This window comes from Brassica napus, chromosome C1, assembly GCF_020379485.1.
Source record: "Brassica napus cultivar Da-Ae chromosome C1, Da-Ae, whole genome shotgun sequence".
In the NCBI taxonomy this organism is placed as follows: Eukaryota; Viridiplantae; Streptophyta; class Magnoliopsida; order Brassicales; family Brassicaceae; genus Brassica; species Brassica napus.
Window position 1 is genome coordinate 13,718,100 of NC_063444.1, and position 25,100 is coordinate 13,743,199.

Here is a 25,100-nt window from a genome sequence, read left to right on the forward strand (position 1 = left end):
CTCGAGCTCGGTCGCTACGTAGCGACCGAGATTTGGCTCGAGCTCGGTCGTTACGTAGCGACCGAGCGGAACACGCGTTCGGTCGCTGCGTAGCGACCTTTTTGTAAGGAAGAATCTATTTCGAAAAATTATTTGTCGAAGAAGGTTTATCGTTTTCTTCTTCGGACATTTTGAATGTTAACTTCGTCGTAACCGTTTTTGACCCCAACATCTGCTGGCTTCTTTAATGATATTGGAAGTTCCAACCAATCCAATGAGTCTTCGACTTTAGCTTGAGAAGGATCCAAACTTTTAACAAATGTGTCTAATGGAAGGTTCTTCATGCAAATTTCCAAAAACTCTTGTGTACCCATACGAAGATCACTAGCTGATGATTGAATAAAGTTTGCACAAGGTAAATTGACACACGAATCAGCAGTCTTTAACTCTTGTTTTTTTACAGCCTATTGACAAACACAAAAGGATATTAAACAAACAAATATCAACTTCAAACTACATCCACTGCATAAACGTTAAGTTCCAAATACAAATTACACATACAAACTTCAAGTTCAAAATAGAGCCATTACATAAACGTCAAGCTCCAAATCCATAATAAACATACAAACTTCCAAATACATATTACATTAAGTAGAGCCATTACATAAATTTCAAGTTTCAAATACATATTACCGGCTAGTTCCAAGTTCCAACAACCTAGCTTCAAAGACCTACATTCCATCGCCTAGTTCCAAACTTCCAACAACTTTTAACGCTCTCTCTTAGTAGTTACATTTTTATTTGATGGAGCTGTGTCTTTTTTGCTCGTGCTAGGGCCAGTGTTGATTTTGGTCATGCTAGGACCGCTTGCTTGATCACTCTTTCCCACCAATTCAGTCACCACTAAAGTTGTCCTGAGCTGTGTAACCTCAGCCTCAATTTTCTCCAACCTATCGATTACAACTGTCTCAAACTGCTCAGTTCTCTCCGAAGCTGTCCTGAGTTGTGTAACCTCAGTCTCAATCTTCCCCAACCTGTCCGAGAACTGCTGACAGAATTTCTCCCCAAAAATAGTAAAAGAAGCTTGTACCAGACCCTCCAAGAAGTTTTTCATATATGTGTCAATGTTCCCTTTTGATGAAACAGCTAGCTGGCACAAGACATTCTTCTTCCTTGACTCTGCTCCTCGGTCCGCATGTTTTCTCTTGTTTCTTCCCGAAACATCAGTTGTGCCATCAACATTCTCTGCAACATGACTATTCTCACTCCTCTCAGTATCAGCTACTTGATCCTCTCCTTTCTCTTCGCCAGCTTCCTCAAATTCAGAGCTTGTAGCTTCTTTTACTCCCCAAACATGATTGTTCCAATCATGTTTTCTATGGATCATATCCAAAATACGATCCACTCTTTCATCTTTCTTCTCATCCTTCTGTACAAAATCACTTGCCAAAAGGACCACTCCATCTATGTGGAATTCCATGAATGAATGCAAAATCCCCTAAAAACAATCAAATCATTAGTAAAGTGAACAAGACAATCGAAACATTTTTATTAGAAAAATATATGCATACCTTTTCTGGGAATAAGTTCTCAACGCCAATGATATCTTCATAAAAACATTTGCACATCCTCTCCAATTACCACACAGAGGACCTGTAAAAATTTTGCTGACTTTTGTGCCACAAATCTCTCCTAAAGCAGAAATAGCTTCCATTATCCAAATCTGGAAACCAAACAAGAATCCTTCTATCAGATACCCCTCCTTCTGCTCCAATTTATGCCTTATTTTATCAATCTGCTTCAGAAGGAAATCAAACGAGTACAAACCCCATGGGTAATTCCGAAGCTTCTCTAAATCCATCGCCAACTTCATGTACAGATGCGGGATATTCACCTTCTCATCCCTCCCCATCACCACACCCATAATAACGCAAAGATAGATCAGTCTCAACCTATTAACCCAAGTCCAGGTATTGCTCTATTCAAAATGCTTCTTTATGATCTGCAAGTTTATTTTTCCACTTGTTTTTATCTGCTTGCTCCAAAAACCATCATCTTCTTTCCATCTCACTAACCCACTGTTCTTCTCTCGCTTCACTTTCAGACCAGTGACAGCATGATACTCTTGCAATCTAAAACGCAGAGGCCTCCTAGCGAAGGTGAACCACTTCTCATGTCTTTTGCTTGTCATCAACTCCTTACACAAGAAAGAGTGTCCCAACCTCGCCGAAAACTTCAGATCATTCTTCTGGATAACCATAATATGCGAGAAAATGGGATCTTTCATAACTTCATCGAATTATGGCTCCATTTTTTCCTTCAGCAACTCGAGAAGTTTTAGTCGGCAACTATTATTAATCTTCTTAACCTGAGGTTCCAATCCCTCACCGTATAAACAACTAGGCAACTCCAACTCCATACCTGAAAATTGAATACAATACAACACGATAGCTATCAATAACAAATATCACAGCTCGGTTAAATAATGTCTCTGAATAGTCTATCAATAACCAATGTCAACAAAACCTAAAAGAATTAGCATTCTCACAGTATCAATTCCAATTTTTGGGTGTTTTGATTTTTTTTTAAGAACAAAACCTAAAATTCCTAAATCTATCCCAAAAATATGATTTAAGCCATGTGTTGTGTACATAATCGTCTCTAATCATCACCTTAACACATGATTGAAGCCTAAACATCCTAACAAACTCAAAAAATTTACCTTCTACCTTTCTATTTTCAAACTCTAGAAAGAAGTGGAGATAGAGTTTCATACCTTTACAGAACGAACTAAAGAGTGGTAGATTCGTAAAAAGCTCACGAAATAGTATGGGTTAGGCCGAAGAATCGTTCAAATCAGAGTGAAATTGAGTGAGTTAAGGTTTATGAACTTGAGTGAGACTTTGATTTTCTCCCCCTTTGTTCGTGAAGGAGATGAGAATTATGGGTTTCATCCCAAAGAAATCGAGTTTAAAGAGTTGAAATCGTGTTTGGTCGGTTCAAATCAAGTGGGAATCAAACCGGATATAATCGAAGAAAACCAAGAAATCGAGTTGGAATGCTTTCCTGGGCACGGGATCGATCGATCTGAATTTAGAGATCGGTCGATCTATATGAAATCGACCTTTGCCGATCGAGTGAAATGGACCAGGTCGATCCGTATATGCTCCGCGTTTTTTTTGTTCTGCATAATGATCGGGATCGATCGATCCGTACGGCCTTGTAATTTAGGATTGATCGATCTCGTATGATCGAACTCATTATTTATTTTATTTAAAAATTACAATTTTAAGGGCATTATTGCCATTTTGAAAAACATTAGCCTAATAGGACATAAAGTACGTGAGATTAGTCTAAAGGGACATAGTTATCATTTTTTTGCTCTAAAAAAACAATTTTCCCATTTATCTATTACCATAATTCCTACTAGTGTGTGGAAAGTTTATACTATCAGTTAATGCTAATGTTTGACGGTAAACTTTACTGCAGAATAATTATTTGGAATAAAATACTTTATCAGTCCAAAAAAAGATTCTGTTTGGGTTATGGAATGGGTTGATTTGAGAAATAAACAATTTTTGAAACAAAATTAAGAATATATTATTGATTTTGTCGTAATTAGATTTCATGGTATTGTTTTAAACAACAAGGTAGCAATATAATATCTATCATATATTTGAAGCCAGATCAGAAGTTCAAACTGGAGTTGAAGAACCAACATAGTACACAGCTGAAAGGCAGTTTTGAGCACTTCATACAAGTTTGTCTGCCATTATATTTTTTGCTTTGAAAATATGCTGGAGTGAGAAATGAAGAAAAAACGCCTTACATTGTTGTATTTCGTCCAAAAGGGGTGCAAAAACTGGCCATTCAGTCGGTGTAGACATTATCTTCACCAATTGAGAACATTTTGTTGCAAACATTACCTAAGTGAACTGTAGAATCTTCATGCATTCCATAACTCATATCAAGGCTTTACATTCAGCATGTAAAGGTGATAGGTTGTGACGTATTGTCATCAATCCCATGATCTTACTAGATGTCTCCCCTGTAAAAGAAAACCATCCTTGACCCAAAAATTTATCAAGTTCCTTCCATGAGCCATCTAGATAACACCAACCCGCAATATTATCTTGGTGATCTTGTTCAACAAGATAAACATCTCCTTGTATCCTCAAATCAGTAGTTTGCGCCTCAACCCATAAAGTTGCCTCTACTTCTGCAACACGTAGAATCTCTTGTGGGTTCCCATTCTGTATTCCTATAAACTTTTGCATTCTGATTTTTTCATATATACCATAGGATCCAAGGAAAATAGCTAAAATCAAACTTCTTAGGTAGTCTCCAAAAAAAGATAATCCATATTCGAAAAAATCGATGGTGTTGGGGATCCAGCTGGATTCGAAGGAATTTTAGACAAAGCTCAAAATTGCAAGTGGACATTCAAAAAACACATGATTGATTGATTCCTCATAGAATTTGTTTTTTTCGATTATAGATTCTCTTTGTACATGTTATCAGTAAATATATCATGATGGGATGTCTGAATGATGGTAGTATATATAAAGAAACGTATGTGATCAAATCAAAGGAAACCGCAAAAGCAGAAATGGCAAACCGAAGAAACGATGACTGTGGTGATTGGAGGAAGCGGCGATTGTGAATATAAAGGAAGATGTGGTTTTTTGTAACAGAGGTAACTGTTGTGGTGGTGATGGCCATGTTAATGGTGGATGACAAGATGCATGTACATAGAAAAATAATCTTTATACAAGAAGAAAGTTTAAACCTAATGGATCCGATTATATGGAGTAGAAGGATGAAGAAGCAAAGGAAGAGAAAAAGGAGGAGGAGGAAGGAGGAGGAGGAAAGAGGAGGAAGAGGGCGATGATGAGGAGAAGATGAAGATAGGAAAAGAGGGAAAAATAGATATTATCAACTACATTCTATTCTATAAATTCCAAATATAATTGAATACAACAAAAGAGAATAGTATATTAAATTTGGGCAGTAAAATAGAATAGTAACTATATTATCTTTAATAATTATTATGAAAGATAAAAATTATTAGAGACAAAAGAGCAGGAGGGGAAGGAGGATACATTGCAAAGTTACATTTCTATTTTATGTAGATGAGTAATATAAAATAGAATATACTGCATAAATTCTGATTTTCACTGTCGCTTGTTGAGCCGTAAAATAATTAATCACTAGAATTCTCACATGATTCACCTAGATTTTCATCTCCCCTCGTTTGATCGTCATCATCGAGGAAGATGGCTATATTTTTTTGGCGACTAGCAACTAACTTTCTCTTTTCAGAACAATTAATTGTCTTTTCATGGTGGTCGTGACTGCGGTGGCTATGATGGTGGTGGCCAGGTGATTACGGAAGAGGTGATTGTGATTACGAAAAGGTGATAGTGGTTACAAAGAAAGATGTGGTTGGTGAAGAAGTGGTGGTTGATATTATTATGGAGGAGGCGGTGTTGGTGATTGCTAATGAAAGAAAATATGTTTTTTTTCTTTTCAACCGATAAGTAAGGATAATATAGTATATATTTTAGAAATATTAGAGACTTTTTATTTTTTTAGTTACATTCTTAATTACACTTTATTTTTTAGTCATAAGATGTAATTTTCCTTTTGGAATCCACTAAACTTCAGTAGTCAATAACCCTTAAAACTATTTTCTATAAACATATTGCCATAAAAAGCATAGAAATAATAAGTAGATGATTGGTTGGGGCATAACGGTGGAAATTTTACCTAACAATATATTTTTACAATTTATTAAAAAATGTTATAGAAAATAGGGTTTATACAGTTATTTTGTAGTTTTAAAACCTAAATAAAGTATGAGTTAATTTTTATGATTTGTAAGTATAAATTGAAACTATAAACACTTGTTATAAACCAACTAATCACCCCTAAGATTACTTGAAAATGTTATAATCTAAGAATTCATCATACAATCACCAAAATAAGAAAAAAAAGGTGCTAAAATGCTTATATGGGTTACAACAAATCACAATTTCCTTGACTGGTCACATATGTCTAGTTTCTATACAAAGACCAAACCAACCTACGTGAGAGAAGTAAGCCTAAAAACTCTTTCTCTATGTCAAGTCAACGTAACAATGCCTTGGTTCCGTAGGGATTTTACAAGGCACCATATATATGCTGCTTTTCAAGACTATATTCTGAGAAATTGTGAGATAGTTCTGAAACCGATTTCTGAAAAATGAAGGTTGTTATTTGTAGCTGCTTTAAAACTGTTGTTGCGGACCTAACTCATCCTCCTCCAGAGATGTTGGGAGTGGAGGCAGTTGGGTTTCTCTCAGCATTACCGTTACCACCACTTTGACCTGAAAAGGCTGTTGATGTTGCACACTTGGTCCGTTTTTAGACATCTCATGCAACAGCTGGTAAAGCATCTGCTGCTCCTGATTGTTATCATGTGAATGTGGTGGTTGCAAATTATAAAGACGATTCGGCTGAAGCATGTTGGGAACACCATTCCCGAAAAGACCATGCAATATCCATAAATTCAGCCGAGACAGCCAAAAACATGGTATGTAAAATTCATGTTATTGTGTATATACAGTTATTTTAACTTGAGACTTAGTTTGGCACACCTCAGACTTAGCTCTCTCATGAGCAATTTGCTTAGTCCTTTTTTCAGTTCAAATTTCTGCACACACTTTAAAAACAAAGCCACACGTGTTGTAAAAAAGTTTTCGATTTGAATAACTTTAACATTCATTCAAAACAAAACTACCGTCATAGATTATTGTTTCGTTTGATAATTATTTAACTAATAAGTCAATAAATATTTTGTTTTAACGTGAGACTAACAACATAAGATTATTATCGGTTCATTAATTAACCGCATAAGACATTAGATCTACGGTTATTTTAGTTTCTTAATTCTTGTATAGCGAATAATTGAAAAAAAGGCATATGTTTATTTAAACTGTGCATGGTTTTATATTGGATGATCACAGATTCTGCAATCACCTCGGTTCTACTGATACAAATACATTGAATATATGGGTCGTAGACTTGTTAATGCACCACATCCTCTGTTCTAGGCACCAATTAATGAATGGGAGATTGGACTTGGAGGCCCCCTTCCTCATGGTTGACGAAGGTAACACATAGTCAACATTTCCTATCGATGAATTTATACTTTTTTTTTTTTTTTTTTTTTTGCTAACCGAGTGGTCCCACCGAAATGGTTCAGACTAGAGATCGAAGTGAGCATGGACGCTGCCAGGACGTCACCATGTGGCTCACCGTGTAACGGTCTTCGGTCTCGGGTGCTGCAGCCCACGTGTAAATTCTACTAGACCACATGAATTTATACTTGTTGTATTCTTCTTGTTATATCCATCGGCATTTCGATCCGTGCATTTAATACTTGTTGTATTCTTCCTTATCATATCCATTTATTTCCAAAACATTCGGATTTTATATGTATGTTTTATCATCAATTGTAATGTGTTTTAAGAAAGAGTTGTATTTTTGTTTTTCCTCACATTTCAACTAATATATACCTATAAATTTTGTTGTAACATCGAAATGTTTGTGTTCGCAATGAATTAAATTATGTGTTTTAGTTAAAGTCTATCACTTATGAGTTATTATTTGTAGCATATTACTTTTCTACATAGTTAAAGTATTAAAATGTTAGGCATATTATATTCTTGGATTACTTAAGAATGACATTTAGTTATTCACATATCTAAGATTTTTACATATGCAATTATATATTATATTAAATGAATAAATATCAAAAAATTAAAATTTTGTTAAATTAATCTTACACTTATAAAATGTGGATCAAAATCTAGTGTTTTGTTATGTGTTATGACTTCATATCTCTCATCTCCTCTAATCCTTTTTTGCATATATATTTTTCATATGTTTTATTCACATTTCTCATTTTTTGGTTCTTCTTTGTGACTTCATATTTTTCATTTTTCTTGTCCTTTTCTTTCATTTCTCATATTCCTTATCTTTTTCATCTCTTATCTCTTTTTTTTTTGATGAAATTTAAAATTTATTGATCAATCAAATAATGTTATGTACAAAGCTCTATCTTTAGACTATGATTTCTTTACGGTATGGTATATAAAAGAAAGAGAAAACAAGCTATGTGGTAATCAGAAACCAACGCTGGAGAAGACCTCCATACTTGTGACCTGGCTTGTACCGTAGACGATCATGTTTCTAATAGCCTTATCAATTACTCTTCGCATTTGATCAGTTGGAGTCCACGGCTGGTGATGCCTTATCAATTATCTCTTTTATTTTTCTTATTGCATTCATATCTCACCTCTTTTTCATATAGTTTATCTCCTCTATTCTTATTTATGACCATTTTTTTTTGAAGATTATTTATGACCATATTTACATCTTCCTTATTATTTTTTTGCTTTATATCTTTCATCTTTCTTGCATTTTTTTTCTTTAATATTTCTCATTTTTTCAATTCTTCTACGGAACTTCTTCTCATTTTTTTCATTCCTTTTGCTTTTGCCTTCACATTTTGTAGAACCTCTTATACATATCTTTAATATCTTCCATTCTCATTTATGACCTCATATTTCTTATCTTCATAATATTTTTCTCTCTCATGTTTCTTTTTTTTTGTCTTCATATCCCATATCTATCAAATCCATCCTCCACTATTTTTTACCTTATTATCTCATCTCTTCTCTTTTGACTTTGACTTCTCATTTTTACATCCTTATTTTCTATTTTCCTTGTTCTTCTTTTTCATTCCTATTTCTCATCTATCTTATTATTTTTGAACTTTATATATATCTTCTTCATTCTTCTAAAATTATAAATACCAGTCAAACAAAGTAAAGAAATCAAAACTACAGATCAAAACCAAAAACTAGGTAAAATACTGAATTTCTTTTATAGAGATAAAACTTTCACATATCTATTCATATAATTTTGTATATAAATATGCTGTGAGGCAGAGAATTCAGTTGGAGATTCCAAACATATACATACTAGTACGGGTTTTAGAGAGATTTTCTTTGTTTTAGATAAAATATATATATTTATCATGGTTTTCCAAATCTAAATTTTTATTTTTAGTACACAGAAATTAATCTTCCCACTTATCTTATAACATCATCTTTTAGATCATTGTTGGGATAAAAAATGATTTTTTTAACACCGGATAAACAAAATGATTAATGTTATTTAAATGAGATTATTTGCAGATGACTTTTTTTGTTTAAATTTCAAAAGAAAAGTTATATATCATTTTAGACATAACCAATGATTATTTGACTTGGTGAAGAGGATATATAGTGATATTTATTTTTATTTTTGTTCTTCCTATTTGTCAATGGATATACTGACAATCAGAATACCTAAAATCATGTTATTTTAGTTTTTATTATGTCAATTGTAACTGGCTCTTTTGGTAGCAAGAAATACCTACACTCCTTAAATATAGAGCAAAATCACATAACTTATTACTTAGCAAATACTAATTAACTGTATGTTCACTACAAGAAAAATGTGTTTTTATAGCGGACGAATAACGCTATGTAACGATACGATAGCGGTTTTTGAAGCGCTGTATCATCGCCCGTCATAATAGGTAAATGACATTACATAGCGGTTTTTAGCGTTGCTATTTTTTCTTCCACTACAATAGCGCTTTTCAATATGCAATTAAATTTTTTTTAATAGCATGTCTTTAATGCTATTATTTATTTTATTAACAGCGTTTTTGATTTGTTATTGTTAAAACTACTGTAGCAATTTGTTTCTGCTATATATTGTAAATTATATTTTGTTAATTATTTATTTTAGAATTATTTTTCAGTTAATAATTTAAAAATAAAAGCATAATTAAAATTTAAAATTAATTCAGATATTTAAAATTTCTTTATTAATATTGATCTGTAACAAAATTGGATTACAAAAATATAAAAAAATATATAATTAAATAATAAACCAAAAACTTTAACCTAATTACTAACTAAACCAAGCTTTAACCTAATTAGTACTAACTAAGCGCCACCCCAACACCACCACCTTCGTCGTTTCTTCATCTTCCAACCCTCACCCGTCGCACCACCACCTTCGTTGTCGTGTTCTTCCATGATCTTCATCGTCTTATCAAGCCATGAACTTTGTTGCCTTCTTCATCTTCCAGTCCTCACCCGCCGCACCACCATCTCTGCTCGCGACCATCTCTGTCTACCCCAACGCCGCCCCTGCTCTGTCTTCCCCTACGCCGCTGCTCGGTCTTCTCCGACGCCGTTGCTCTGTCTTCTCCCACCTTGCTCTGATTCTCCAAGCTTACGCTATTGCTCTAGTCTTTCTCTGAAACCTTCTTACAAACCAAAAAAAATTAATCAAGTAAACAACAAAGAGGGTAAAAGAGAAGAATGAATACCAGAACAGAGAGGAGGCGTCACTTCGTCACAGGACAGAGAGGAGGCATCACGGTTCAGAGAGAGAGAGAATAGAGTAGATGGGATGCTCCTCCTCTGTTGTTGTCTCACGACCTCCATTATCTGTAAGGAGAAGGATACTGAGCGACAGAGGATGGTGACAATGAGTCTGTGACTTAGAGAAACTGAAGATGCAGAGAGAAAGAAGATGAGTTTTGTGAGTCTAGACAGTTACAAAATTTTTGGATCTGAAAACAAAAGCGACAGAGAGAGAGAGAGGAGAAGAAGTAGGAGTAATATGGACCCTTCAAAAAGTTTAATCAATGGTTGTGATTATATAAAGCATGATCTCCGTCCTTGTATGTGATTGGCCAGTTTGTGTTGACCAATCAAATTTTTGTATTTGATTCCTATTTTTCTTAATAACATTGTTTTCTATTTTATTTTGTGTGTTTAGTATAAAAATATTTATGATATATTTTTGAAAATAAAAATTATTTTAAGAAAAGGTTTAAAGTTTATGATTTTGTGATTTATATTTGGATATATGAAATATAGTTTAAAGTTTATGAACTAGAGGATTTAAGTTTGAAATTTAAAATTAAGGTTTATAATTTGGATATATGAAATATAGTTTAAAGTTTATGAACTAGAGGATTTAAGTTTGGCATTTGAATTTTGTGGTTATATGATTAAAAACTGATTTGATAAAAAAAATTATATGATTTGAGAATTTCAAAAATATTCAATTTTTTAGTTTTATATCTAAGATCTGAAGTTTAAGTTTTCATGTATTATAAAGTTTATAGTATTATAGTTTAAAGTTTGTGTTTAATGTTTAGGGTTTAGAGATTCAAAAGTCAAATAATGATTGTTGCCACTAGATCAAATTCAATCAATGGTCCTAAAAAAATAAAATTGTTCTTCTCATTTCACTTCAAAAATTGCATAAATTTAAAGAATTAAACATGATAATTAAATTTTAAAATATAATAGAATTTGAGGATCAAAAGTTTGGGGTATTGAGATTTGAGATTAATTTTTAAACTGTAATCTTAAATTAGTTTAAAGATTTTAAATAAAAGAATTATACTAAATGAAATTAGTCTAAGGGTTTAAAGGTTTGAGTATAGGGTTTGAGCCCAGGGTTTGAGAGTTAAAAGTTTGAGGTATTGAGATTGAGATTAAATTTATGAAACATAAATAGTTTTTGACTATATACTTAATATCTGAGTTTAAAATATATGTTTTAAAGTTTAGGGTTTAAAAATTCGTTTACGGTTTAGGGATTTAAAAAGACAAATATAGCATTTTTAATTATGTGCTATTAAATATATGTCTATTAAACATATGCTATTATAGACGTTTCACCTTAAGTGTTATGTAAAATATAGTAAGCGGAAAAGTGAAACAAGTACGAGAGAGAAAATCAATTATTTTTCCGCTTTAGATATGCATAGCGTTTCAAAACTAAAAGTGCTATGTATACTATGTCCGAAAAGTGTTTTGGAGAAATTAAAATCGGACCAACCTAACATAGGGTTTGTATTTTCGCAAACGCTATCTAAAAGTAAGAGATATGTCAACAATAGCACAATCGAAAAAAACGCTATCCCGATCTGCTATTAAAACCCATTTTTCTTGTAGTGGTTGTCTAGCTTACTGCAGAGAAGGAAAATGAATGGGCAAGAAGATGATTATGATGATGCGTATATATACATTTCCAGTCCAAGCTTTATGGGAATAGCTGAAGATGATGAGATTAATGATATCATGGGTGCCGCATCTGGTGCTGGTGATCATGATAGAGGAAATACTATAAGAAACATTATGCCCATCCCTCAACAGATCCAAGAACCCGAAAAGTTTTTTTCGCTTTCTTTAATTACATTATGCAACTTTCTATCAAATTTTTGAGATTAATGGACGTTAATCACTCTTTTACTTTTGTTGTTTTTCTTTTTGTGTGTAGTATATACCAGGAGTGTCCTCATCCTATGGGAACCCAAGCGAGGGTAGATGACATACAAAATGCACCAGTGGAGCGTGATTCGTTTACGAATGATTTGTTGGCCAGTCTATCTAGTCCTCTAGGAAATGCATTAGCGGCATACGATTCGTTTGTGGACGACGATTTTTTGGACATTCCAGCTCCACCTTCTTCTCGTACTTTAATGCTCAATCCTGGAAGCGATTTGTTAACAAAACTTGGTCCGATGATTAATGATAGATCAACATTGACGGTCAATCCACATGACACACAACCAGGAAGTGATACACCACTAAATAAAGTTGATTCTGGTGGTAAAACTTTACCGATTAACATAAAATCATTGTTGGAACTTGCTGATATTGCTATGAATGAGTTGATTATGCTGGGAGAAGTGAACACTCCATCATGGATAATAGACTCAAGCTCTAACAGAGTAACATTGGACTATCAAGAGTATAAAAGTTTTTTCAAAAATGGTTTTGAAAAACCTCCTGGATATGTTATAGAGGCTTCTAGGGAAACAGCGACAGTTCATATGGAAAGCTTGGCTCTGGTCAAGACTTTTACGGCGGTAACAACCTCTTAACCATTTTTAGTGCCAATTATTCAAAAAAAAAAAATAGATATACCCTACATATGTTTCAAAACCCTAATCATTTACAGTCTTTGTTTTTCTTTTCTTTTTGGACAGGACAACTGGATCAACGTGTTTGCGCCTATTGTGCCTGTGACATCAATCCATAACCTGATACCCAAAGGTTCTGGTGGGCCTAGAAGTGGATCACTTAGACTGGTAATTGTGTCTTTGAATCATCTCTAATATTTTCTGATAATCCAAAAAGAATAAATATTTCAAGTTGGTGATTAAATTCTTTGGGCAGATTACAGCAGAATTTCAAGTTATTTCTCCCTTGGTGCCAAAGAGACAAGTAAAGTTTCTTAGGTACTGCAAGATGCTCAGAGTGGGGTTTTGGGTGGTTGTCGACTTCACTCCTCGTCAAGAAAATCTGAACTTCTCGCCTGATGATGGTTCTTACCGCTTACCTTCAGGTGTTATTATAGAAGATTGTGGCAATGGTTACTCCGAGGTTACTTCTAAATCATGTATCTTTTTAATTTGGTAGTATAGATCACTTCTAACTTTCAATGTGAGTTGGGTTATATATATTTGGTTTCACTTAGAAATACTACATAGAGAATATTTGAATTTACAGGTAAAGTGGATTGAACAAATCGAATATGATGAGAGCTTAATCCCTCAATTCCCCGAGCTTTTGATAAGTTCTAGAATCGGGCTAGGTGCGAAGAGGTGGCTCACAACGCTGCAGAGACACTGCGAAAATATTTCAACCCTTGCATCTATCAACCTTGATGAAATTTACCCAGGTGACTCTAGTTTTTTTTTTTTAATGTTTCTTAAATACGTATTGAAAAATGGATGAAAAACACAATTTGTCTATCAATTGCTAACAATTATTAAAACGCGATTTAGTGTTTTGGCAGATATTCAATACAATAACTAGATTATGTTTAAGGCTAAAATATAATTACAAGTCCATATATAGTATCACTTAGGGTTTTGTGATATATGTTTCCCATGTAGGACTGTCTTCAAAAGTTGCAACTGAAATAGTGAAGCTAGCTCAGCGTATGACTATAAACTACTACTTGTGTATCACTGCCACTCCGGCGAGCATATGGAAGAGTAATGATTCAGAGAGTGCGAGACAAGACATAAGAGTGATGATCCGAAAGAACAAACGTGGGTGAGCATACCAGGATTGTGTTGAGTGCAGCCACTTCTCTTTGGTTACCAGTGAGCAAGAAAACAACGTTTGATTTCCTCATCAACCCAAGTTTCAGAAACCAGTGGGATATCTTGGCCATTGATGTCACCACCTCCATTGAAGAAAAGATCAAGATTCAAAAATCAAGATTCCATAGAAACGAAGTCTCTCTTCTTCAAATCGTGAGTTTCGAAACAGATCTGCTCTTTCTTTTTATGTTGTTGAATATATGTTTTTCAAATATAGTTTGCAAAAAAAAAAAAAAAAAACAGGAACCAGGTAACTCAGTTCTACAAGAGACGTGGAATGATGCATCTGGTGCATTACTGGTATATGCACCAGTGGACATGGAGAAGATCCTGGCAAGTGAAAATTCAGATTCTGTGCAGATTCTTCCTTCGGGGTTCTCGATATTGCCAGACGGAGGAGGAGAGACTGATCCAAACAGAAGTCGTGTAGGATGTCTACTAACACTTGGATATCAGATGTTGCATAGCGTTAAACCAGGTGAAGATGTCGATCAAGATTTTGTCAAAAAAGTTGAGCTACTCATGGATCGTACTATGGGCAAGATTAAATCTGCTTAATCTAGATGATTATAGATACCTTTGCTTCTTTAGATTCAATTTGCTATGTTTTTATGTTATTTGCATGACTGAAACTTATCTCAGCTTTCCTTCTGTTCTTTTAAATATGTTTTCATCAGCTTTAAACCGGATGATATATATATATATTTTTTTTTTCTTTAAGTTTTTTGCATTTCTTTTACTTTAAAACATTTCTGTGATACAGGTTGTTTGATTTGATTTCCACTATGAAGTATAGAAATGAACATACTTGATGGTGCACAAGAGATAATATATAAGTGATGCTAATAGGTAAAGCAAACATATATAGACAATGTGCTTCAGCCTGAAGTGTATAAAGCAAACTAAATTTCGTCACATGAATGACATTATCAAGACATGAGGTTAAACCAAGACAGAAGTAAAAGATTTTCTTACTCTTATTATTCATTGTATCATAGGGAAATCCATCAAACATTATGAATAAGATCTTCCTCTTCCATTTCAACGGTACAGTCATAGACGGCCTTATGATCTCTCATAAAGATCACAGATTAATGGCTTCAAATGATTTTTTTCTCATTCATCCCTAATGGCCAAAAACAAGTACTATATATATATATATATTATTTATTTTTTTAAACTTTACTTTTTATTTCATCTTCAAAAACTTTCTTACAGGGACTAGCCTACCTTTAGGAATCTAACTAAGAAACCTTTAAAGAGACTTAGCAATGCCCTTAAAAAAACTTAGCCAAGTACCCAAATAAGTAAGAGAAGAGCTACTAGCTAGCCTCATGTTTCTAGAGTGTGGATCCAGCTTCAAAGACATAGTCTTCTTTAATTCCTGAATGATAGCTTAGGTAGGTCTGCAGATTCCAGAGTGCAAACGAGAGTTTCTCTCTTTCCAAATCAAATATATGGTAGCTTGGAAGAGTAGTTTAGTGATGAGGATACTATTAGTATCTAAAGTGGGCGCCTTTAACCACCTTAAACAATCCTCAAACAAAGTAGGAGGGGATAAGTGCAGGCGAGAGCAGAAATGGGACCATATCTCAGCACTGTATGTGCAATCAAAGAACAAGTGTTGCATGCATTCATCAAAGCCTGAGCACAGCAGACAGCTCGGAGACACATCAACTCCCCAACCTCGCACTCTATCTCATGAAGCTAATCGATTCCAAGCAACCAGCCATGAGATGAAGGCATGTTTTGGAACTCGATCTTTAAACCAAATCTGTGAATGCCAAGATACCGACGGACCTGGCAGATGGAGAGTGATTCAAGTCTTTTCTGTAAAGAAACGGTTGGAAGACGATTGCACTATAGGAGTAGGCGAAGGAAGGCATTGCTTTAGTAAGGTTATGATAGCGTTTCTGCTTCGAAAAGCACTCAGCCACCACTCACCATTTACTAAGGCTTCAGCCACTGTCGCATCCTTATGCATACCCGAGACTGATGGACCTCGCTCACCAGTTAGATGAATCAGGGATCCTAGATCCGTCCAATTATCATACCAGAAGCTAGCTGTTTGACCCGCCCCAACCTCACACACCACAAAGGGTTTCGCGACTGATCTCAGCTTACATAACTTCTTCCAAATCCAGCTGTTTCCTCTACGAGGCTCCAGCTCCCAAAAATTGGCGGATCCAATTCTAGGACCCCACAAGTACTATATATGCTTTACTCTACCAGGTGAAAAGTGAAATTCAAAAAAGAGACACAAGCTGAAAGAAAAAGTGGGAGAAGGAGAAACATACTTCATCTTGTGCTGATTATATTCTCTATCATCAGGCGAAATATTGTAGCTCACTCACCTGAAAAAGCTTATCAGGCGAAAAGCCTACGCGACAGCTGAAAGGTGAAAACCATAGAGCAGCTCATGGCGATGAAATGTGAAACCCTCCCAAAGAAGAAAAGCGACTAATAAAACGAAGCATTTACATTATGAACATTGGGGAATATATAGAATATTATGTGAAAACTGTGTGATGTCGCACATGTCCGAGTGAAAACACCATCAAGAACGTGCTCCTTGGCGAATGAAGCTGGTTTAAAGGAACCAACCAACCTGGGAAACCAAAAGGGAATATGACTAAAAACATATATGATTTAACATATGTAAGAGATGTAATAAAAGCATAAGCTCATACTGTTATTCTCCATGCTACGGGAGAGCCATTATGGAAATTAAAGCAACTAGACGGATATAGCAGCTTTCTCCTCCCATATTAGGTCCATTAATAATATTGGCAATATTCCTCATAGGGAAAATGGCATATTCCTCTGTGAACTAATTGTTCCCGGTTTTTTCATACACGAATTTTTAAATCATGCCAAAAACCACATGAACAACGGGAAAGTGGTTTATTCCCTTATGAACTATTTTTCCCCTATGAACTATTTTTCCTGGTTTTTCACACACGAACTTTTACACCATGCTAAAAAGCACAAAAACAACTCTATTTTTTGAATAACATACACAAACGATCGATTTTTAAACTAATTCCCCTAAAACTGTAAATGGTGTTATTTAAATGTTAACTAGGTTTGTGACAGGTGGAGAGCCGGTTTAATTTGGATTGATAAATACTATGTAGTTTTATCCTTTTTTCTTTTTTTGTCAATTGTTCTTCTTTTTCGAAAATAGTTTTACTCTTCGTCATCAATTGGAGATACAATTTATTATTCCGCAGAATAATAAAATGTTTTACATGATGCATAAAGAAAGAAAAGCAGCAACTACTAGCTTACAATCTCCATGTATTGCCACAAGGAACTATAAAATCGGTGCAGTATCCCCAACAGATGATGAAGAGTAAAACGATTTCTGAAAAAAGAGCAATTGACAAAAAAGAAAAAAAGAATAGAACGACATGGTATTTTTTTTATCAACCCAAATTAAACCGGTTTTCCACATGTCATAAACCAAGTTAACGTTTAAATTACACCATTACAGTTTTAGGAGAATTAGTTTAAAATAGATAGTTTGTGTATGTAATTTTAAAAATAGAGTTGTTCATGTGCTTTTTGGCATGATTTAAAAGTTTGTGTGTGAAAAAGCCAGAAAAAAACTAGTTCATAGGGGAATAAGCTATTTTCGTGTTGTTCATGTGGTTTTTTGCATAGTTTAAAAGTTCGTGTGTGAAAAAGCCGAGAACAATTAGTTAACAGGGGAATAGAACATTTTCCCATTCATGGTATGCATGAAGCCTGTGTCATCAGAAAAGTAGTGTCTAGTCTACAAAGCATAAGAAGCGGTTTCGGGAGGTTCTTCTGGACCAGGCTTTAAATGGGCCTGTTCAAACGCGACCCAAATATTTATCGGGCCACACAGATCGTTTCGATACGCCTTTTAAGAAAACTCGAGCACAGAGACATGACGGTGTCATCGCCGTCGAGACTAAATCCTCTACCGCCGCCGCTGATCAAATAGATCGATACAGAGAGAGAGAGAGGGGGAAGAAGATTCCGACATTATTGAGTGAGTGGATCCGGGAGAGAGTAAACAGAAAGAGAGAGAGAGAGAGAGGGAGATGGCCATGTCTCAGATTGTGAACACGTACCCGCTTTCGAACTACAGCTTCGGAACAAAAGAACCGAAGCTCGAAAAAGACACCTCCGTCGCGGATCGACTCGCTCGTATGAAAATAAAGTACGATTCCTTCTCTTTCCTCTTTATCTTCTGTTTCCTTGTAACTTGCTGAAGAAGATTAACAGAACTAAGAGAAAGAAAGAAAAAAAACCCTAGAAAGCTCCGGCCTTTACATGCTTAGATCATCATCTTTCTTATCATACCTGCGATCTTGCTTCTGCAAAATTTACTAGCTTCACCACAAATTGTTTTTTTTTTTTTGAGGGAAACCAAATCAGAGAATTTTCCATGGTCTCCTTTGATATCATTTAGTTTCTGGGTGTTATCTCCTGGTGAATATCCTTATGGCTTATGTGGCGGTTTTTCTCAAGCAATCTGTTTCAGAAAACTAGAACTTTGATACATGTATTAGTAGTAGAACTGGTAAGAAACATCTGTTTCAGTGAAACAAAGCTATAAACTTTTTTTAACTGAAAAGAGTACATTTTTGTTTTGTAAGTTGGTCCAAAGTCTCATTCTCTTTTCCCAGTATAAGTGATTATGTCCTAGTCTGGAGTTGTATTGCTTTAACTCTACACATTCTGATGAGTGAAGTATCGTCTTTCTTATTTTGTTGAATATTTGATGGTGTGTTGCGTTGCAGCTATATGAAAGAGGGCATGAGGACTAGCGTTGACGCCATTCTGCTGGTATGTGTTATTCCTTCTTTCTCGACTTGTGAGCTTATGTTTTGCTGTTTTCGGTTGACTATATATGTTATCCAACTCCTCTGTAGTTCTTTTTATATGTTGGACCACCACCCTCTGTCATACAATCAGTGGATCAGCTATGTAGTTCATGAATTGCATTCTTATTTTTTCATAGAGATATTGCTACTCAAGTGTTAAAACTTACTTGTACTTAATCTTAGCGCTCTCTGTAAACATGCATAATTTAACTTTGTGACATTTTATTAAAGGCATCTGCTTCCTTATGCCGTCTCTGACTCAAATTTGTGCTGTTTGAATAACCTTATATCTAGAAGAAGCTTTTGATAATGATCGATTAAAGCACACTTAGTCAAGTCACAAGCTTATGGATTTAGTGGACTTGTGGTAACATTTTGCTGCTTCGTCTAGTCAGTTTTTTTATCAACGCCATTTAGTAGGCAGATATTATGCTTTTTGTATTCTCGTTTATTTCCTTCTTTGTGTGCACCCTTCCCCTTCTAAGTTTTCATGTTTTGGCCATAGAGTAACATCTACTTCACAGCTCACGCTCTCATCTCTTGATATTTTCTTGAAAACATAAGATAATATATTGACATCCTAAAGGTCAATCTTATAAACGTATGTTAAGTGAATGATCAGTGTCATGTCTAGAACTGTTACCACCGACTATGATTTCAGATTTGTTATATACCTTCCAACCCTAGGATTTTTATTGATACCTTTGGCTGATCAACCTTTCAGGTACAAGAACACAACCATCCTCACATACTTCTCCTGCAAATTGGTAACACCTTCTGCAAACTTCCAGGTGGACGCGTGAAGCCTGGAGAGAATGGTATGCAGCATCCATCTGTTTGTTTGTACTTTCTATACTTCTGCGATTTTTTTTGTTGATTCATTTTTTGGATGGTGAACTGTGTTATGTCTTGCAGAAGTTGAAGGCCTGAAGAGAAAGTTGACCAGTAAGCTTGGAGGCAATTCCGCTGGTCTTGTACCTGACTGGAAGGTACCATCCTGGTTTCATCTCTATTTCTTTGACTGATAGGTACAGGTAGATGCCTTAAAAGAACTAAGTCAGTGTGGCATGTGCTTGCACTTAATGCAAACTAGAAGCAATTCAAACCTTTTGGTTATTACACTTTGGAATTCTAGTAACGAGGGATTCGTAGAAGAAAACAAAGATAGGTCTGGTCTCTTTGCTAGAGATTGATATGCTAATTACTTGACAAAAAAAAGACTTTGGGACAACTCCACACATGTCTGTTTGAGTTATGAATATTGATTTGATCCGTAGGCTCTGTTTTTTTTTCCTTTTAACAGGTAGGAGAATGTGTTGCGACATGGTGGCGTCCAAACTTCGAAACCATGATGTACCCTTACTGCCCTCCTCACATCACGAAACCAAAGGTATTAGGAAACAAGAAGGCTATGTAGCTTATCAACAGCCTCTTTTAATCATCTCCTAAGTGTGTTTTGTTTATATCTTCTATCTGTGGAATGGCAGGAATGTAAGAGACTCTATGTGGTTCACTTGTCTGAGAAAGAGTACTTTGCAGTGCCCAAAAACTTGAAGCTCTTGGCCGTCCCTTTGTTTGAACTCTATGACAACGTTCAGGTTTATATTTCCTGATACTATCAAACTTTTAATAATGGGTTCTTACCCCGAAACTTCTAATCGCTTTATTCGTTTCCTTGAACAGAGATATGGACCAGTTATATCGACCATTCCGCAACAGCTATCCAGATTCCATTTCAACATGATTAGTTCGTGATTCTACTTACTTGGTGTTCAAGAACAAGAAACCTTGTTTGATCATGAGCTTCTTAGGCAGAGTTCAGAGATGATGGGTGTGGGTTTTCTTACATTATAAACTTGCTCTGGTTCATTCATGTTTCAGCACAAACAGATTATTGATCTGGTTCGGATCTAAATGGATTCGTCATTATATGACTAAAGGCTGTCTTTTCTAACCGTTGAACATCTATTCACTCAGTGTTAAATGATATTTTCTATTCTCGAATTTGTTTAACATTATTAGATGATGATGACATTAGATGTGGTCACTGGCGATTAGTCTGACGGCAAATTATATTGTGGTCAATCAAGACAAGAGTACACTTTTGTTTTTTTGCTTCCCTCTCAATCTCTCTGTTCATCGTTTTCAATAAGCACTTTTCACAGGCCAATAGAGCCAGCAATTAGAAAACAAAATCAGATTATTTTTAAAATTAACGACAGCTCTTTGACGTAAGGAATTGAGATTTTAAAAGTAACAATATTCCTCAAATAAGTATTTATTACTCGTCCAATTGTCAAGAAATACAAAATTTTCAGACGAAAAACTATAAAATAATTCCCTACAACAAATAGGAGCGGAGTGTTGACTTCACTACAAAAGTACAAAACATTTACAAAAATGTTTTCCAGCCAACTTAATATTCAAAATATTATTACTAAAAAAACAAAGAAAACATATATCTCGTAGATAAACTTTAATATTACTTGGAGTTCTTGGTCTCGCAAATACAATCTGTCTACTTGCTATTGATACTTTCCTAAAAGACACTTGTTTAACAGATTTGGATGATTCTCTACAATCATTGTTTCATTATTTACAATCATTGAATTGAATCAGACACGACATTCCAACCAGATTAGGGTTCGTAATTAAAAAGTTCATTGAGTAATCCTTACGTAATCCAAATTAGAGAAGTCTGTCATATTTTTCGACTTCTTGCTAACGTATAGACATTTTTGTGTGTGATACTGTAGATTCATAATAAACCTCCCTTGCAATTTGTAGATTACATTGATATCTTATACTTTGTTCCTCCAGCAAATAATTTTTCCATTGCGATGGGGTTTACTGCTAATTTGTTTCTTGAGTTGAAAACTATAGATTTTAGCACTGTATCAATAATATAATTTCATCTAAGTAGACTTTTGCTACACCTAATCCAGCGTTACATATATTCCATTATGACTTTTGTCTTCACTCCTTATACAAATGCTTACAATACGAAAACATGCATATAAATATCCAAAGTTTCATGTGGGTCTAACTATATAATATACAGGTCTTTTGTCTTTCATTTTAAGCAGCCCCATTTGGTCATTTCTTAAGTATGTAGACTCTTATTTGTGGACTTTGGTGATGTATATATGTTCTCTAAACCATAATATTCACACATGTTTCAGAACAGAGATAATGGCGAAAACGAAATCTGGAGAGATGCTAAAGGAGAGACAAAGGAAAGGGTTCTGGTCACCTGAAGAAGACGAGAAGCTAAGGAGATTCATCCTCTCTCATGGCCATTCTTGCTGGACCACTGTTCCCATCAAAGCTGGTCTCTCTTTTTAATCTTCTTTCCTCAATACTTATTTGTTCTTTGGATGATCCCTAGTTACCTTAGTCTTTTTTTTTGTGGGATTGAATATGAAAAGGGTTACAAAGGAATGGGAAGAGCTGCAGACTTAGATGGATTAATTACCTAAGACCTGGGTTAAAGAGGGATATGATTAGTGCAGAAGAAGAAGAAATTATCTTGACGTTTCACTCTTCCTTGGGAAACAAGTAAGCATAACCCTGACTGAAACCCTAACCCTATTGTTCTAGTAGATGCTAAAGATAGCACTTTTTGGGTGTGAATAGGTGGTCAAAGATTGCGCAATACTTACCAGGAAGAACTGACAACGAGATAAAGAACTATTGGCATTCTCATTTGAAAAAGAGATGGCTCAAGCCTCCATCTATGTCCTCTTCTTCTGAATCACGTGTTTCTTGTAGAGAAAGAAACCCCCAAACCTTAGTCTCGAATCACGTCATCTCATTCCAGGGACTTCCTGATAAGACATCTTCATCTCCATCAGAAGAAAGCAACAACAACTATCTATGTTCTTCTGGTCCTGAGATTCCAAGGCTTTTCTTCTCCGAGTGGTTTTCTTCTTCTGATTTGACAGACTCCAACCACAATCATGCTCCAAGTATTGAAGGAACTATCTCAGATTACCAAGAATCAGGTGACGTTGATCGGTTCCATTACAACAATATGATGATGAACAACAGCAACTGGACTCTTGAAGACATTGTCTTTGGTTCCAAGTGTCAGAAGCAGGAGCATAACGTTGATAGAGAGGGCCTAGATTGTAACTCTTCTGATATTTTATTTTCTTCATCAATAATGATGTAGCTATGTTACGTCTAAACTAATGTAAATCAAATTTATAAAGTAAATAATCATGGTAAGATGTTTAAAGATTTTCAAGATTCATTAACTTTATAGTCTTTATTGAAGATTCTAGACACAAGAAGCAAGCAAACTCTTAGTTAGCTAAATCAAACACAAAGTTTCCAGCTACAAATACATCATATAAATATGATCTAGTGATAGTAAAATTGGCAACACAGATATGCGTGGAATGTAGAAAATGTTTCATATAGCAGAATAGCTGTAGTTATCAGCATCATCAATGGAGAAGGGCGGCGAAGGAGACTTGCAGAAACAGTGACACTACAAGAAAACAAGACCTTAACGACTACAATATTAGTAGCTAATTGGTTGTAATATGGGCATTAGACCAATTAACTTCGAAAATTGATTGGTCGTTAGAAGCTGGTTGTAATTAATTATTCGAGGCACATTGGGCGTGATATTACGACTAGACATATTAGTCGTACACTGGTCGTAACCTTACGACCAATTTACCTCTAATGTCGATGTTTATTAGTCGTGAGGTAACGACCACTTTACATCGATTTTAGACGTTCATAGGTCGTAAATTTGACAAACTTTATTTATTTATTTTCGAATTTTGTATTTATTTACGAATTTCATATATTAATTAAAATCAAATATTTAAATTTAGTTTGATTTAATTTTTAAAATTTTGATAAAATTAAAAGAAAATATCTAATATCCGTAAACATAATAATATCCATAATATAAAACATTCAAAATACAAATTAATTAAAACCGGAAAAAACTACGCATTAAGGTTTATTTCGTCGAAGAAGTCGGATGATGTGCCGGAGGTAGAAGCAGATGAATCCGGCTGTCCGAGAAAGGTACTCCCGTAAGAGTTTCTAGACGCAAGGTTCCTAAGTCTCTTTCTACGGCCAGCCATAGCAATATCGTCAATCTGAAAAAAAAACAAAAAAAATAGATGGTTATAAACAATTCAAATTTTTTATATAAAAATAATCTAAACTTATTCTAATTCCATCATAATCTAACTCCATCCTAATCTAATTCCATCCTAAACTAATTCTAAACCTAATCTAATCACCAAACTAACCACCTAAAACTAAAACAAAAAAAAATAAACTTACCTAGAGAGAGAAGGGAAGTCGTTGTTAGAGAGAAGGGAATGAGCAACCAAATGGCTTCGCGAGGTCCGAGTATATATAGAGTTTTGGTGTTAGTCGTAAATGGGTTGTAATATTACGACCAATGAGAGACTAGCAGTAGTAAAGGAGACGTAAATTTACGACCAATGGGGGACCAAATAATATTACGAACAATTAGGGACTAAATAAATTTTTTATTTACGACCAATTAAGGACTAATAGTCGTAAAGAAGAATTAAAATTACGACCAATGTGGGACGAAGTCCTTTACGACCAATTAGGGACCAATGTGGTAAGAATTAAGATTAGTCGTAACTGAGTCGTATTTACGACTAATTAGCTTTGTTTTGTGTTTATACCCTAAAACCGAAACCCCAAACCCCAAACATCATAAGTTTTATACACTTCTAAACCCCAAAGTACAAAGATTTTTTTAAACTAAGTTCATATATAATTGAGCAAACATGATAATAAGTTATATATTATTTGTAATGCAATACAAAGAGTTTAATAATATAATAAAACACAAACACTGTAACATAATCAAACTCGATCACTCATCATCAGAAACATCATCCACTTCATCATTTTCTTCAAATTCATCTTCGTTGGCTTCGTCTATTGAATCGTCTGGAAGTTCTTCATATCCCTGGTTGTGTAGATCAACAATTAAGATATCATTTGTAGCT

The 25,100-nt window shown here is 34.7% G+C and overlaps 3 protein-coding genes, 2 long non-coding RNA genes and 1 pseudogene across 5 annotated transcripts; 3 read left to right on the plus strand and 3 right to left on the minus strand.

Moving 5' to 3' along the window:
- Positions 1-748: 748 nt before the first annotated feature.
- On the minus strand, positions 749-1,903 carry LOC106351508. Its single transcript, XM_022693952.2, has 3 exons — positions 1,633-1,903; positions 1,551-1,585; positions 749-1,477 (listed from the first exon to the last, which is right to left on the minus strand). The coding sequence occupies exons 1-3, from the start codon at positions 1,901-1,903 to the stop codon at positions 749-751; spliced, it is 1,035 nt and encodes a 344-aa protein (XP_022549673.2).
- Positions 1,904-3,630: 1,727 nt separating this feature from the next.
- On the minus strand, positions 3,631-6,496 carry LOC125580150. Its single transcript, XR_007317891.1, has 2 exons — positions 4,598-6,496; positions 3,631-4,198 (listed from the first exon to the last, which is right to left on the minus strand). It is a non-coding gene; the product is annotated as an uncharacterized LOC125580150 (long non-coding RNA).
- Positions 6,497-8,031: 1,535 nt separating this feature from the next.
- On the minus strand, positions 8,032-11,721 carry LOC111201899. The gene is made up of 2 exons (XR_002654838.2): positions 10,415-11,721; positions 8,032-10,348 (listed from the first exon to the last, which is right to left on the minus strand). It is a non-coding gene; the product is annotated as an uncharacterized LOC111201899 (long non-coding RNA).
- A 220-nt stretch (positions 11,722-11,941) lies between these two features.
- Positions 11,942-19,045, plus strand: LOC106349988 (annotated as a pseudogene).
- Positions 18,173-21,084, plus strand: LOC106347097 (pre-mRNA cleavage factor Im 25 kDa subunit 2-like). Its single transcript, XM_013786589.3, has 7 exons — positions 18,173-18,413; positions 18,997-19,042; positions 19,805-19,898; positions 19,996-20,069; positions 20,384-20,470; positions 20,568-20,678; positions 20,764-21,084. The coding sequence occupies exons 1-7, from the start codon at positions 18,295-18,297 to the stop codon at positions 20,833-20,835; spliced, it is 603 nt and encodes a 200-aa protein (XP_013642043.1). The 5' UTR covers positions 18,173-18,294; the 3' UTR covers positions 20,836-21,084.
- A 206-nt stretch (positions 21,085-21,290) lies between these two features.
- On the plus strand, positions 21,291-23,331 carry LOC106351510 (transcription factor LAF1-like). Its single transcript, XM_013791299.3, has 3 exons — positions 21,291-22,411; positions 22,509-22,638; positions 22,717-23,331. The coding sequence occupies exons 1-3, from the start codon at positions 22,219-22,221 to the stop codon at positions 23,252-23,254; spliced, it is 861 nt and encodes a 286-aa protein (XP_013646753.1). The 5' UTR covers positions 21,291-22,218; the 3' UTR covers positions 23,255-23,331.
- The last annotated feature ends 1,769 nt before the right edge of the window (positions 23,332-25,100 follow it).

Coding starts and splice junctions, on each gene's coding strand:
- LOC106351508 (XM_022693952.2), bottom strand. CDS start 1,903: ATGGGTGTGGTGATGGGGAGGGATGAGAAGGTGAATATCCCGCATCTG. Junction 1,586..1,632: donor AGTCAGCAAAATTTTTACAG/GTCCTCTGTGTG, acceptor GTTTTTATGAAG/ATATCATTGGCGTTGAGAAC. Junction 1,478..1,550: donor AGAACTTATTCCCAGAAAAG/GTATGCATATAT, acceptor GATTGTTTTTAG/GGGATTTTGCATTCATTCAT.
- LOC106347097 (XM_013786589.3), top strand. CDS start 18,295: ATGGCCATGTCTCAGATTGTGAACACGTACCCGCTTTCGAACTACAGC. Junction 19,899..19,995: donor CGTGAAGCCTGGAGAGAATG/GTATGCAGCATC, acceptor TATGTCTTGCAG/AAGTTGAAGGCCTGAAGAGA. Junction 20,679..20,763: donor AACTCTATGACAACGTTCAG/GTTTATATTTCC, acceptor TTCCTTGAACAG/AGATATGGACCAGTTATATC.
- LOC106351510 (XM_013791299.3), top strand. CDS start 22,219: ATGTATATATGTTCTCTAAACCATAATATTCACACATGTTTCAGAACA. Junction 22,412..22,508: donor CACTGTTCCCATCAAAGCTG/GTCTCTCTTTTT, acceptor GAATATGAAAAG/GGTTACAAAGGAATGGGAAG. Junction 22,639..22,716: donor CACTCTTCCTTGGGAAACAA/GTAAGCATAACC, acceptor GGGTGTGAATAG/GTGGTCAAAGATTGCGCAAT.